Source organism: Sapajus apella, unplaced genomic scaffold, assembly GCF_009761245.1.
Source record: "Sapajus apella isolate SASKATOON/1434 unplaced genomic scaffold, GSC_monkey_1.0 scaffold17, whole genome shotgun sequence".
NCBI classification, from domain to species: Eukaryota; Metazoa; Chordata; class Mammalia; order Primates; family Cebidae; genus Sapajus; species Sapajus apella.
This window is the reverse complement of record NW_022436957.1, coordinates 19,091,200-19,103,823: the sequence shown is the minus strand read 5'-3', so window position 1 is coordinate 19,103,823 and position 12,624 is coordinate 19,091,200. Positions and strand designations below refer to the sequence as shown.

Below are 12,624 nucleotides of genomic sequence, written 5' to 3'. Positions count from 1 at the left end.
GTATGTACCCTCCCAAACTGTATTCGGACCAGAGAACGTTGTGAGATACTTGGTTTTCTAAGAATTTCTCCTTACATAAATGGCAGCAGATCTGGAAACAGAATGGATGCTTATTGCTTATCAACAAGTTTGCAACCAAGATTTGTCAAGGATGAAAAATGAATGTAGAGCAAAAGAAATCACATGGTCATGCTACCAGGCAAATTTATATTTGACCAAAATAAGTCAATAGGGAGGGAGAACACATTTTCCATCTTACAAACCATCAACCAGTAACAATTTATTAAGCACCTGCTGTACACTCCACATTATGCTAAGTTCTTGGAGGGATTTTGCAGTGTCAGACATTGTTCCGGCCCCTGAAGAGTTCATTATCTTGCTTGAGAGAAACTATCACATGACAATACAGCAAATTATGTAAGAGTCTACAGCTATGCATTAAAGAATGTAGATAAGAATGAAAGCCCAATAGATTTAAGGGAGAGAAGAAGCCATGAATCTGAGAAAGCCTCATCAAGTAAGAGCATGTGAACTGGTCCTTAAAGAGTGGTGGGGGGCACTTCTAGGGAGAACAACAAAAGTACATGTGTGAAGATGGGGGCCTGTAGACTTCTGTATTCATAAAGGTTAGAATGGCTGAATATATGCCTCTCAAATGTGGAGGTTTGGTATCTAAAACCACACATTCTGTTGGTGTCTAGGCCCTGTTTGGAATCATCTTTACCAGCATCCACTGGCACTTGTCAAACCGAAGAATAACTAAATGGCTATGCTGGATCATTCTTATCTGCAAGCTTCATGGAGACAGGGTCATAGCCATCTTGTTGAGTAAAGGAATGAATATCCATTCCCTAGAAATCTAGGCCCTAAATCTCTAGCAGTGTAACTCCAAAGGAATATAAGACCCTTAGGGCAGATGCTCTCAAGGTCCTACCCATATAGTCTCAGCTTATACTCACCTCTCCATGCTAAGGTTGCTTGCTATAAACACCAATAGCTCTGTGCCCAATTCTTTGCAAAAAAATTATAGGGAGAAATACAACATATGAAAATGCCAGAAATTTAATGCTCCTAAATGCAACTCAATCAACCAATGATGGCTAGAGTTGGGGAAAAAATATTCAGCTTCTCTACCCACAATTGAGACTCCTCCAACACATACTCTACACTGTCTCCCAGAGTTCCCCGGTGAGACTAAGCCCCAGTTGCCCACAGTAGCTTAATAATATTCTCTTGATTAGCTTCCTGCTACTTACTGTTTTACTTCCCCACTCCCCTATCAGCCTTTTCTGATATCACTTCCCAAGATAACTGACTGCACTTTAAATAAATCATCTTAACTATACTTGAAGCCTATGAATTAAAGTTAAAATGGAAGAACTAACAATGGGGATCTTTCAAAATAGCAGAAACAATATTCTCAAGAGGATTTCTTAGAGAGCAAGAAGATAAAAATAGCTTTTTCTGTTTCTTCACTGCCTCCTTTTGTTCAAAATATGAATTCAGAAGTTCCAAGCATAACAAATTATTCAGGGCTTACCGTAAGAAATAACAACTGGTGTTGATTTCCTCTTTTTTTCTTTTCTCGTCTTTTAAAGGTTAGAGATTACTCACCTCCCCTGCTGGTCATTAAATCAGTCTGGCAGGATTCCTCGGTAGTTCTGTGGCCTTCCGGGTATGTGGTGGAGACACAGGCAGTGCTGCAGACAGGCCTGCTTGCTGTGATGTGCTATGAAGCAGGTGACTTCAAAGGTCTGCTTTAAGCCTATCTCAAGTATCACTTGGGGCTCACACTGAGCCCCCAAATCGGGTAGCAGATGGCATATCCCACAAAGTCAGAATTGATCAGCTCACCAGCATCTCACACTTCCCTAGCTCTTGTGCCAAGGGACTGCAACCACTCAGGTAGAAAACAAATCACTTCTGTTAGCATATCTCCTTCTCATACTTATAAGGAGTCACCAGTTCAATGCTTGACAGTTCTGTGAGGTTTATAGGTCTGGTGAATCCTAAGAGGTTCAGTTTTTGTGGTCATTTAAAAAATAATCATCCTTCCCTAACGCTAATATGGCATCTTTCAAGATGCTATGAGTCATTGCAGAGGTGGGCTTCCTCTCCCACTATGGGTTTTTATTTAAACTTCAGTTTAACCAATGTTTGTCTCAAATTTGTACCTGAATGGAGAATTAAAAGATTGCTCCCCAAATCTAAATGAGACAAGTGGGCATTTGACATACTAATCACACAAATGAAACATACTTAAAAGTCAGACAATCCTAGGATGAGATTGTGCTTAGATTATTTGGATACACTATCTATGAAATGAAAGGAGAATGAAAACTGATCTCAGTCTCTCCTTAATTTTCCTCTAGGGCAAACATAAAGTGTAAAAGTCAACTGACCCAGCAAATGCACAAATGCTGCCTTTCAGATCCAGGCTCAGTCTTTTCTAGGAGTATCTGCCACTTGGATAACTCACCAGAAGGGACTGGACTGCCCAAGGCTTCATAGCATCTGTCACTAGACAAAGCACTCTGAGATGCTAAGAGAAGATTCTAGCATCAGCCTCTGTGGAGATGACCTTTAATGTGCATTCTAAACCCAAGGTTCTTTGATTCCGTGTTTCTTAGATGCGAGCTCTTCTATTGTCATTTTATACTTGGAAAAAGCAGAGAGGTTGGAATAGGCAACAAAGCACTGCCTCCTGCCTCCTTCTCAGGTCGCTGCTCACAGTGGGGTCTTACACACTGTCAGAAGAAGCCCGGCCTCAGTGGGCAACTGCTACTGATTGATGCTTAAGGCATGCCAATAATGGGCACTCTAGTAACTGACAAGTCTCAAAGGCCAGTGTCAGTTTAGCCACTTTGTCATTCAAGCAGATATACTGCATTTGGTTTCTTGGGCTCCTCTACAGCAGGAGAGATTTAGACCTGAGGGGACAGAGCTACCGAAGAGAGCAAGATAACTGCATTTTGGGGAAGATTATATTGGAAAATCTGGTCTCTGCTCAATTGCCCAAGAGAGCATCACCTCAGAGGTCATAATATTTGCCCCCAGAGTTCTATGAATTTCTCTTTGCCATCTTTTCATTTTACATAATCAATATAGCCAAAAAGAATCTTAAAAAAAAAACCATGCAAGGCAGAGAGTTTCTCTACTTTGGCACTATTAACATTTGGGAATAGACAATTTTTTGTTGTAGAGGCCATGCTGCACATCACAGGATGTTTAGGAGCAAACCTGGCCTCTACCCACTAGATGCCAGTAGCACATGCCTCTTCTCCAAGTTGTGACATCCAAAAATGTCTCCAGACATTGCCAGATGTCCCCTGGGTGGGTGCACAGTCAGCCCTGTTTGGGAACTATTGCCTTACAGGTTAACAGTATTAACTTCTTGAAAGTGCTCTAGTAATGAAGTTTTAGAATACAACATAGGAACTTTTAACGTAAAGGATAACAAATCTTTCAGGCTTTGTGAGCCACGAACAGTCTCTGCTATATGGTCTTCTTGGGTTTTATTTTGTTGTGTTTATAATCCTTTAAAACTGTAAAAACTCAATCTAAGTTCAAAAATAGGCTGAAATTTGCTGATCCTTAGACCGAGGGAGAAAGAAATGATGGGGATTCCCATTATGATTAAAAGCACTGAGACAGTATATGGAAAAGCTGTCATCTTGAACCAGCTACTCAGGCTTTGTGACCCTGAGCTAGCAGTTATGCTGCCCTTCTTGGAAAGCCTGAAGTAAGTAACTTCAAGTTAGATTTTATTAATCTTGTTTGCAACTTAATTCTGTTTAATGAATTTAAACATAAAAGGTTTAAGTAAAACAGAAACTTGATATTTGAACGAAATGAGATCTCCTAGTAAATGGAAGAATGTTTGCTAAGTGAGGATGCATCCTTCCTGTGGTTTGGAATAAAGCATCCTATGAGTTTCCTCTGAAGATGAGAACTTTATACGAAGGAAATGCCCCTACTCAATTTTAAAACTGAAATATGCTTTGATGTGACTACAGAGGTTATCAAGGAGGAAAGAACGATATCTTGCAAACAAAGAATTCTAGAAACTGTCTGTAAAGTTGGAAAAATAAAAATCTCACTATACAAATATATTTCAAAATCATATTTATGGAATTTTCCTTAACTCATCACATAGGTGTCTGAGTATACTAGGGAGGGTCTATTCAACAAGTATTTATTATGTGCTGGGGACTGTGTAAAGCACTAAAGTTCAATCCACCTGAACCCTGCCAATGAGCAGCACTCAGTCAGGAAGCTGCTACATTCAGTCATCCAGAGATTTTTTCTAATAAGATATTTTTCTATCCTTGTATATTATTAATTACATATACGTTATGCTTTACTTTGGGCATTTGGAGTTTCTGTATGTGGATTTTAATTAACACCAGACAGAATCAGTCAAGAAAATATCCTTATGATCCAATTACCATTATTCAAACAACTGTATGGGGTGGGATATAAAACTTTGGTCAACTGTACTTCATTTGGATAACAAAAATGTACATTTTAAATCATTCAAGTAGTGTATCATATGAAAGTAAACTATGGTGAAAAGAACACTAGGCTTGGAGTCCAAAACCCTGGATCCAGTCCGGTTCTGGTTCTAGCCTTGTCTTTTTTCCATGGTCAAGTCAGTTAACTTCTAACGAGTAGTTTTCTCATATGTGAAATGGGATATAGTATTTTTCCTGGTTTACTGTATTTAAACACACTGTATGTTTATAACCTATAAAGTGCTATAAAGATGATGTCATTATCATAAGTACTGGGCTGTACTGATTCTTCACTTTACATGGATGATTCTGGAATATCAAGTATTGTTTTGTTAACAGCCTGGATCAATTATCAAAGGGACCTACTTACACTTCATTTTAGGTGATCGCAAAGAAACGTATCTATAAAAGCTAGTGAGGGCCTACTTTGAAATTTGCTTTGAGATGAACATCATGGATTTTCTGTTAAAAGATCTAATCAGCTAGATTTAATTTTCTAGGAAAAGGAAGATGTTTCAGCATTTATTTAAAGAGGTTCAGAAATTAATAATGCTTGAGCCCTTATCAGCGCCACCAGGTCCTACCCACTTCTGCCTAATATTACATTTTTGCCCTGTAGCCTTCCGGGTAAACCAATGCTGGGAAGAGTCTTGCCTCTCGGTGTGGGGTCAACTTCTACGCTACAGTGTCAGGGTACGATAATCACATCACTTGCGCAAATTCGAGAAAGCTCCTCCAAACCAGATCAGCTGGATTTTCAAATACAGATATTTTTCTGTAATACTCTCAATTACATTTAAAAACGTCAGCCAGGCTTTTCGTTTTCTGTCATCACTCCCAGTCTATTTTTTTTGTCAGCAAATAGCAGGACCAATATCCCAAGAGGGATCTCCGCCTTCACTGAACAGGTACAATCCCAAAACATTAAGAGGAGAGAATGGGTCTAATCTTCATGCTTGAAGCAACACCCTACACAGCCCTACAAGTTACTTCCTGTGTTTTGTACTGGGGTCTGAAAAAGCCTCAGACCCTCCTTATGCTTTGTCCACTTCACTTAATTTCAAATACGATGCCATTAAACAGGCAGGGACTCTTCAGTGGTGTGTATAGTGTTCACTGTCAATGCTATCCTTGATGCCAGTAACGAGGTATCAGAATAACACTAGTACCGACAACAGCAGTGATTCTTTCACTCCTGACACCTTTTGTAAAGGACAAGTCATCATGTCTCTAAATGGAAAAACAAAATTAAAAAAATAAGTGCTCACTCCCACACTTTACATTACCATGACTACTGAAGGTCCATTTTCCTGTCCCCTGGCTCCATACCTACCAAAAATAAGGGCTGGATGCAGAAAGAAAACATTGAATATATAATTTAAAATTGAAGACCTTTCCCTTGGTTTCATAAGTCTGGGTTTTTATAAGCTATATTCACTCATTTAACCAGAGAGTCATCAGCTAGAAATGAGTTCGGACCACTATTAGGCTTGGTTTGGATTTTATTCAGACACCTAGAAGATGAAAAACGCTCCCACTTCTTAAAACAATCCACTGACTTGACCATTGTCCTTTAAAATTGCCCTTTAGACATGGAGGCAAAGCCAAGCCTCCCTCTCTCCAGTTTCAGCCTTCTCTTATTATACTGTTTTCTGTCCTGAACTGATCAAAATCAAATAGGGAAGAAATAATCCAGTTGAAAGAGATCTGATGTGCTTGTTGATGTCTCATTAACCTTGAGAGTGAATGTAAATGGTAACTGCCTGTCACAGTTTGTGAGGGGGGAAATAAGCCAATGGAAACATCACCTTGAAAAAAACACAGAAAGAGAAATATCATTTAGTAGATCATCAATCAAAACATGGGGCATTTCCAACTGTCAGACTGGTTAAATTATAGTTTCCTTACGCCCATGATGAATCTACTACATGTTTTCTTGGGGAAGCTTTTGGAGCAGTATTTATCTGTGTGTCACAATATAGTCACTAAAGTATTGAAGAAAAAAAACCAATGATGCCGGAAGTCTAATCATGAGAAAAACAAACATCTCAGGATTAATGTTATTAAGGCTCTATGATGAGTAAATGTGTGATCTGTGAGCCACTGAGTGTGGGAAGATTCTAATTCCACTGAGCCCCTAGTCAGCTTCCCCTCATTACTAATTGCTGATTGATAACATGTCAACAAACAGAGGGAGGGAAATAATAGATGAAAATTGTCTTGTCTCTAGGGATAAACTGTTACCTGTAGAGGAAAAGAAGAGGAACGAGTTCCCCAAGTTTCCCGGCAGACTCCCCTTGGGATAAGTAGACTAGAAATCTAACCGGCTTCTAGTACCAGATCTGGACTAAAGACTCACACAAAACCATCACCTTCCTTCCATCCCTCTGCACCAGAGTCCCAGCTGGGACTGGTTCTTGTCTGCCCTCCCCAAAGGAGAACCTTAAGTAAACAAGCCCCACAATCCCCGTCAGGGATTCAGATGGAACATTCTCACCTATTTTTACTTTTCTCTCCTGAGGTCTCTACTTTTCCATCTGTAGTCCTCACTCCTCTGCTTTTCTTAGGAACTTCCTGAAAGTTACCACCATTAACCTCACTTTCCACGCCAAATTCCCACCTCAAGCTGATGGCAAAACCGGTTTCTGCGAGTGTCACCCTCTAACCAGCTGCTCCGTTTCCCGTGCTCTTCTCGGGGGCCACACAGCCCGACTTCTGTTCTCACCCTTCTGGCTTTGCCCCTCAACCCCATGCTCAGATGCACCCAAATAAAAGTGGATTGATCGGCTCCCTCTTTTCCCAAAGTTTTGGCATTTCTTGAGGAGCTACTGTGAAAGACGAAGTAACTGCGAATTACAAACATAATTTCGTACCCTAGAAGATAGAGATGGCTACCTCGCTCCGGAGAAGACAGCAGCAGGGCAGCCCCCTGTCCTCGCCAGAGACCACATTTCTTTCTGGGCGGGTGGGAGGCATTTTCCTCACCATCCCGCTTCACATTCTTTTGCCCTTTCCCAACCTCTCCCACCAACAACCTTTCCACAAACACTCGGGGGCGGGGGGTGCAGAAAAAGGGAGAAACAAAATTGAGGACAGAGAGGGGTACCTCGGAATCCTCTCCAAGCATAGTATTTTGTTCTCAAGTAGTAGGACTTTACAGAATGTCTTCTCTCCTTCTGCTCCTTCCTGGCCCAGTTACCCCAAAGCCTCCCTGCCCCCAAGCCCACTGCGACCAAAACAAGCGCACCGACCACAGCACTGTGGCCGTCGCCGCCCCAACTGTTGCAGCAGCTGCGGGTGGCGGCAGAGGCGACGCGGACAGGTCTGGACCCGGACCCCGACGCTCCCTGCTCAGGAGGCTGGGAGGCTCCAGGCGGCCGCCCTGGGGCTCGCGGTGCAGGAGAGCCCCTGCGGCAGCCGCCTGGGCTAGGAGAGGTGGCGCTCTGAGCCGGGACCCCAGCGCAGAGCCAGCCCGACAGCCGCCGCGGCGCTGGCACAGTCTGCCCGCACCCGCCCCCCTCTCACCTTTAAGATCAGGTCGGTGTGGTGCTGGTCCAGCATGTTGGCTTTTTGGAAGGAGGTGACGATGACCCGGCCGTAGCGCCCGGGGGTCTGCAGGTCCGAGTAGAGACGGTGCTTGGAGCGGTTGACCGGGAAGAGGCTGTTGACGAGGTTGCGCTCGATCTTGGCTAGGCTGTGCTGGGGCGCCAGCAGGTGCTCCACGCTCTCCTCGACCTGGTAGCGGCTGAAGCTGGCGCCGAGCAGGATGGAGATGAGCACCGGCGCCGAGGCGAAGAAGACAGGGTGACTGGCAATGAAGTGGCCAAGCCGGGAGAAACACGTCCTCAAGCCCCTGTGCAGAACCTGCCGCAGCATCCTAGAGCAGAGCGGGCGCGGGAGGAGGGCGAGGCGCACGCTCGGCTCGGGTTCGGGCGGCGGCGGCGGCGGCGGCGGCGGCGCCCGCGGCGGCGGCGACGGCGGCGACGGCGATGGCGAGACCCTGAGCTCTCCCGGAGCCGCGGCACCACCATCGGGGAGTCCCGCGCCGCGCCTCGGGAGGGTCCCCTCGGGCTGGAGACACGCCCTCCTGCCCACGGCCGCGCCCTCCCGAAGAGCCCCCCAGCTTGGCGGCCTCTGCGCCGCACCCACTCCGCCCTATCGCGTGCGCCCTCCCCACCCCCCGCCGCCTCCCCGCCCGGGGGGCTCCACGTCGCCCGGCCGCGTGCCCACTCAGCGCGGGCGGAGCCCGGGGCAGCCCCCGCGGGGCGTCGTGACCCCACTCACCCGACCCCCAAGGCCAACGATGGGGTGGTGCGGGGAGCGGCGACGGCGCTAGCGCCAGGAGACTCTGCGCGCCAGCCCAGGAACACGAGGACGGAGAATTCCAGGCTACACCCAGTCCCCTCCCCTCTGTGCACTCCCCTCCCCCGGCCTGGCCCGGCCAGCGGAGCTCTCTCTCCCCTTCTCTGCCCTCCTCCGGGAAGACTCAGAGATAAAGAAAGAAATGGCCCCGATTTTCCAAACAAAAAGTAAAGAGTTCTCCGGAGGGGGGAGGGGATGGGTGTCGGGCAGACCCGCTCAGAGTCGAGTCTCCCCAGAGGCGAAAAGGAGCAGGCTGAAGACTGCGTGCGTCCCGGCTCTCGCCAGGCTCAGGTGGTGGCGCGCACTGGCTGGTGCGGAGAGGGGGTGGGGAGCGAAGACACTCGAAGGTGGAAATCACGCCTCCTCCCAAATAAGAGCCGTTTAAAATATCCCCAACACTGTAGCTTCGACGGGACCAAGGGGTCCGGCTGTGTGACTGGAGCACGTCCACTTAAAAGGTATCCTTGGAGAATCTTTCTGGCCCTCATTTAGGGTCGCTCCAGAGTGGATTGAGGCTGTCCAGCTCTGTTGCACACCCCCCAACCTCCCCACCCAGTCCTTTAGTAATAAAAGTGCTGATAATGCCGGTCAGTCGATAGAACTGTCTGTCGCCAGGGCTCCGGGGCTCCCGGGCTCCCGGCTCTTCGCCCTGCCTTCTCCTCCTCCTCCTCTCTCTGTCGTCACCAGCAGGTCTGGGGGACCTGGTGCGGCGTGGCTGGCGCGGGCGCCCCTGCGGGCATAGAGTGTTTGAGAAAGGCTGGCCAGGGAGTCCGTAGCATTAACCCCCTTCTCTGCCTCACTCCGCCCTCTTCTCCCCCACCCGCGAAGGTGTGAGAGTGGAGGGAACCTTATCTCAGACCAGAAGAGATACAGGTCTCGGAGTGTGTTGAGCCGCAGGGGGCGCGGGGGAGCCCGGGGGGCGCCGATGGCTTGGCAAAGTTGGGCGTGTGCGTGTGTTCCCCAGCCAGCCGTGAGCTAGCAGGCAGTCACCGTGGTTCCCCTCGCACTCCCCCTCCGGAGAATTCCCCGAGAAGGCGGGCGCCGGCGTCGGCCCGGGGAAAGACCTGCGGCGGCGGCGGGAACGGCCACGCACAGGTACAATTTAGCGCGTTTCATTTCGCGCTCCAAGCTCCTGGGTCTGTCCACAGCAACGCAGACTGAGCGGGATCTCGGAGTCTGGGTCACTGAGGGGCTCCCTCAGGCCGGGGCGGTGGGGTCCAGGGCACGGCGAGGGGTCCTCAGGCTCCGTGCACGGAGCGCTCAGCCGCCCGCTCAGCCTCCCAGTGCTAGGGGTCGAATGGGAGGCGGTGGCCCGCACTAAGGAGCTAGACATGCATATTAATCAAAGCTGAAGGCAGATGGAATAGGGACGGAGGAGGAAGGGGAGTGGTGAGGGAAGAAAGAGGAGAATGGGTAGGAGAAGGTGCCTTCGGGAGGCATTTCCCTAACGTTCCCATTCCAGACTCCCCTACACCTAGCGGCCCTTCACTTCTCAAACTGAACTTGGGAACTTGCACGTTGGAAACAGGAAGTCGCGTTTTGGGAAATCCTCCCTATTTGATGATCTCCTCCCTTCCCCCATACCAGACCCTCCTTCCTACCTTTCCTCAGCAACACCTGCACCTGCTGCGCTGCCCGACCAGGGGGCACACCTGCCCTGCCCTGCTTGTGTTCCCTAGATCCTTCCACCCATTTCTCATCCACTTTCTGTGCTCTTCCTCCTTATTCCCCACACTGCTCTGTTGCCAAAGGCTCCCCAGGACGCCTAAGTCCAGCAGCTTCCAGCGGGCTCCCCACCCCCAGTATTGCCATCCCTGGGAGGGACACATAGGAAGGGGCTAGAAATTCCCCATGCCACACCGCACTTGTGCCATTCCCCCAGCATCTTAATTTCTGCTCGCGGAGATGCCGCTGTTCTGCAGCGCTTTGCTGATTCACGATGATTGCGGAGGGAAAAACCTCATTGACTTGTGCCCCTGCAAGCGGTGAGGCGAGCGTGAGTGGCTGCGAGGGCACACGCTTTGGGAAACCACCCACCATTGCGTAGCCGAGGTGCTAAATGACAGGGTGGATGCCCCGCGTGGCTCTCAGCCCGGGCAGAAAGATGGAAGGGCGGGGAGGAGGGGTGGCGGTGGGAAATACTGCGAACCCAGCTCTTTGCAACGGAGCCAGCAGCAGCTAGTGGGTGGGCACTTCTCAGGAGGCCTAAAATCGGTCTCTGCACAGGGAATGAACAGAGCTGTTTTAGGTGCCCTGATGCCAGCACAGGGACAAAAGTAACAGAAGGTAAACCAGCTGACAGGTCTCCTTGGACGCCTTTAACATTTTGACGAAGCTCTTTTCATTCTGAAGTCTTTGACCCTCCAAATGGCTCCCTCCCAACCTCGGTTCGCCCTCTTCCCTAGAATTTCCGGCCTTTTAATGTCAGCCCTCACAAGGGCTGAAGAAAGGAGTGCCCTCCCTCAGTGCCTGTGCTGCATCTTAGAGCAGGAGAAACTGCATTGCTCAGCTGGCCAGGGCGAGAGTGTTGTCCTCCCACACAGAAAAGGCCTTTCCTTTAGGGCCAAGGCATTTGTTTCTAGTCCTCCCTACTCTATTCCTAACTGTCCTTACGTATCTTTAGGGGCGCTTCCACCCTGTATGTTTCAATTTGGAGACAGAACCAAGTGAGTGTGGACCTTGGGACACCTTTTACTGCAGGCAATCCAGTTAGTGTTGTCTAAATTGAATTGGAGCAGCAGAGAGAGTGAGAGTGAGGAGAGAGAGAAAGAGAGAGAGAGAGAGAGACCACACAGAAGAGTGCAGGAAGGGTGTTGCCCCCTCCCGATTTTTCTTCTCTTTTTGTAGAAGTTCTGGGAGCGTTGCCTCCACCAACGACCTGGGTTTGCATTTGGGCCAATGACTTTGTGATCAGAGCTTTCACCGGAACGTTAATAAGTTATTACTTTTTCGGTTTAAATTGAGTACATATTAATTTTAGACAATTTGGAAGGTAAGAACAAGAAAAGGAAGGAAACCAAAACACCTGTATTGGTGTACTCCCACTACCTTTCAACCTTTGTTGATAATTTATTGTACACATAGGCAATATAATATAGAAGTTGAGGCTTTTGGTTCTGTAGCCACTGAGTTGAATCCTTGCTCCAGTATTTACTAGCTAAAATACAATGGGCATCCTTACTTCTTTATGGCACAGTTTTTCTCTTCTGGAAAATGGGAATAACAATACCAACCCCATAGAACTGCTGTGAGGATTAAATAGATTAGGAGATGTAAAGCACTTAAAACAGTGCCTACAGCCTGAAATATCACTGGCATATAATAAATGATATTTGTCATAATTCTATTCTACACACATGTGTGAAAAGAAAATCAGTCCCTGGCATTCAGGAGCTAGCCTGGCACTCACAACTAAGTTTGGTGTTCTGTCACTGAACGTAAACCATTTCCTGAAACACTAATGTCAGGTAAGAGTATTCTGTAACTGTGATGGATTAAGACAAAATTAGGACCACTCCATAATCATATCTGAAAACAGATAAAACATGAACCTTGTCCAAACCACAAAAAATGGCTAAGTATGTCATCCTGGCTAATATGAGTGACAGTTGTGGGTTTTTTTTTTTTTTTTTTTTTTTTTTTTTTTTGGGGGTGTTTCTCTTTTTTCCCCCGGCTGGGGGGGCGAGGTCTGGGAGGGGCGCCGTCCACCCCCCACCTCCTCGATTAAACACGTTCTCCGTCCGCGCCC

At 47.5% G+C, this 12,624-nt stretch overlaps 1 protein-coding gene and 1 long non-coding RNA gene across 2 annotated transcripts in view; one reads left to right on the top strand and one right to left on the bottom strand.

Annotated features, from left to right (window-relative positions):
* The window catches only part of PTCHD1 (patched domain containing 1), a 58,418-nt gene extending 49,979 nt beyond the window's left edge, over nt 1–8,439 (bottom strand). Inside the window, exon 1 of the mRNA XM_032286123.1 lies at nt 8,040–8,439. Within this exon, the coding sequence (XP_032142014.1) occupies nt 8,040–8,390 (351 nt within the window). The 5' untranslated portion in view covers nt 8,391–8,439. The remainder of the gene's footprint in view (nt 1–8,039) is intronic.
* A 1,138-nt stretch (nt 8,440–9,577) lies between these two features.
* Nucleotides 9,578–12,624, top strand: part of LOC116556766 — a 363,628-nt gene continuing 360,581 nt past the window's right edge. The window contains exon 1 of the long non-coding RNA XR_004271152.1: nt 9,578–9,971. This is a non-coding gene — a long non-coding RNA (uncharacterized LOC116556766). The remainder of the gene's footprint in view (nt 9,972–12,624) is intronic.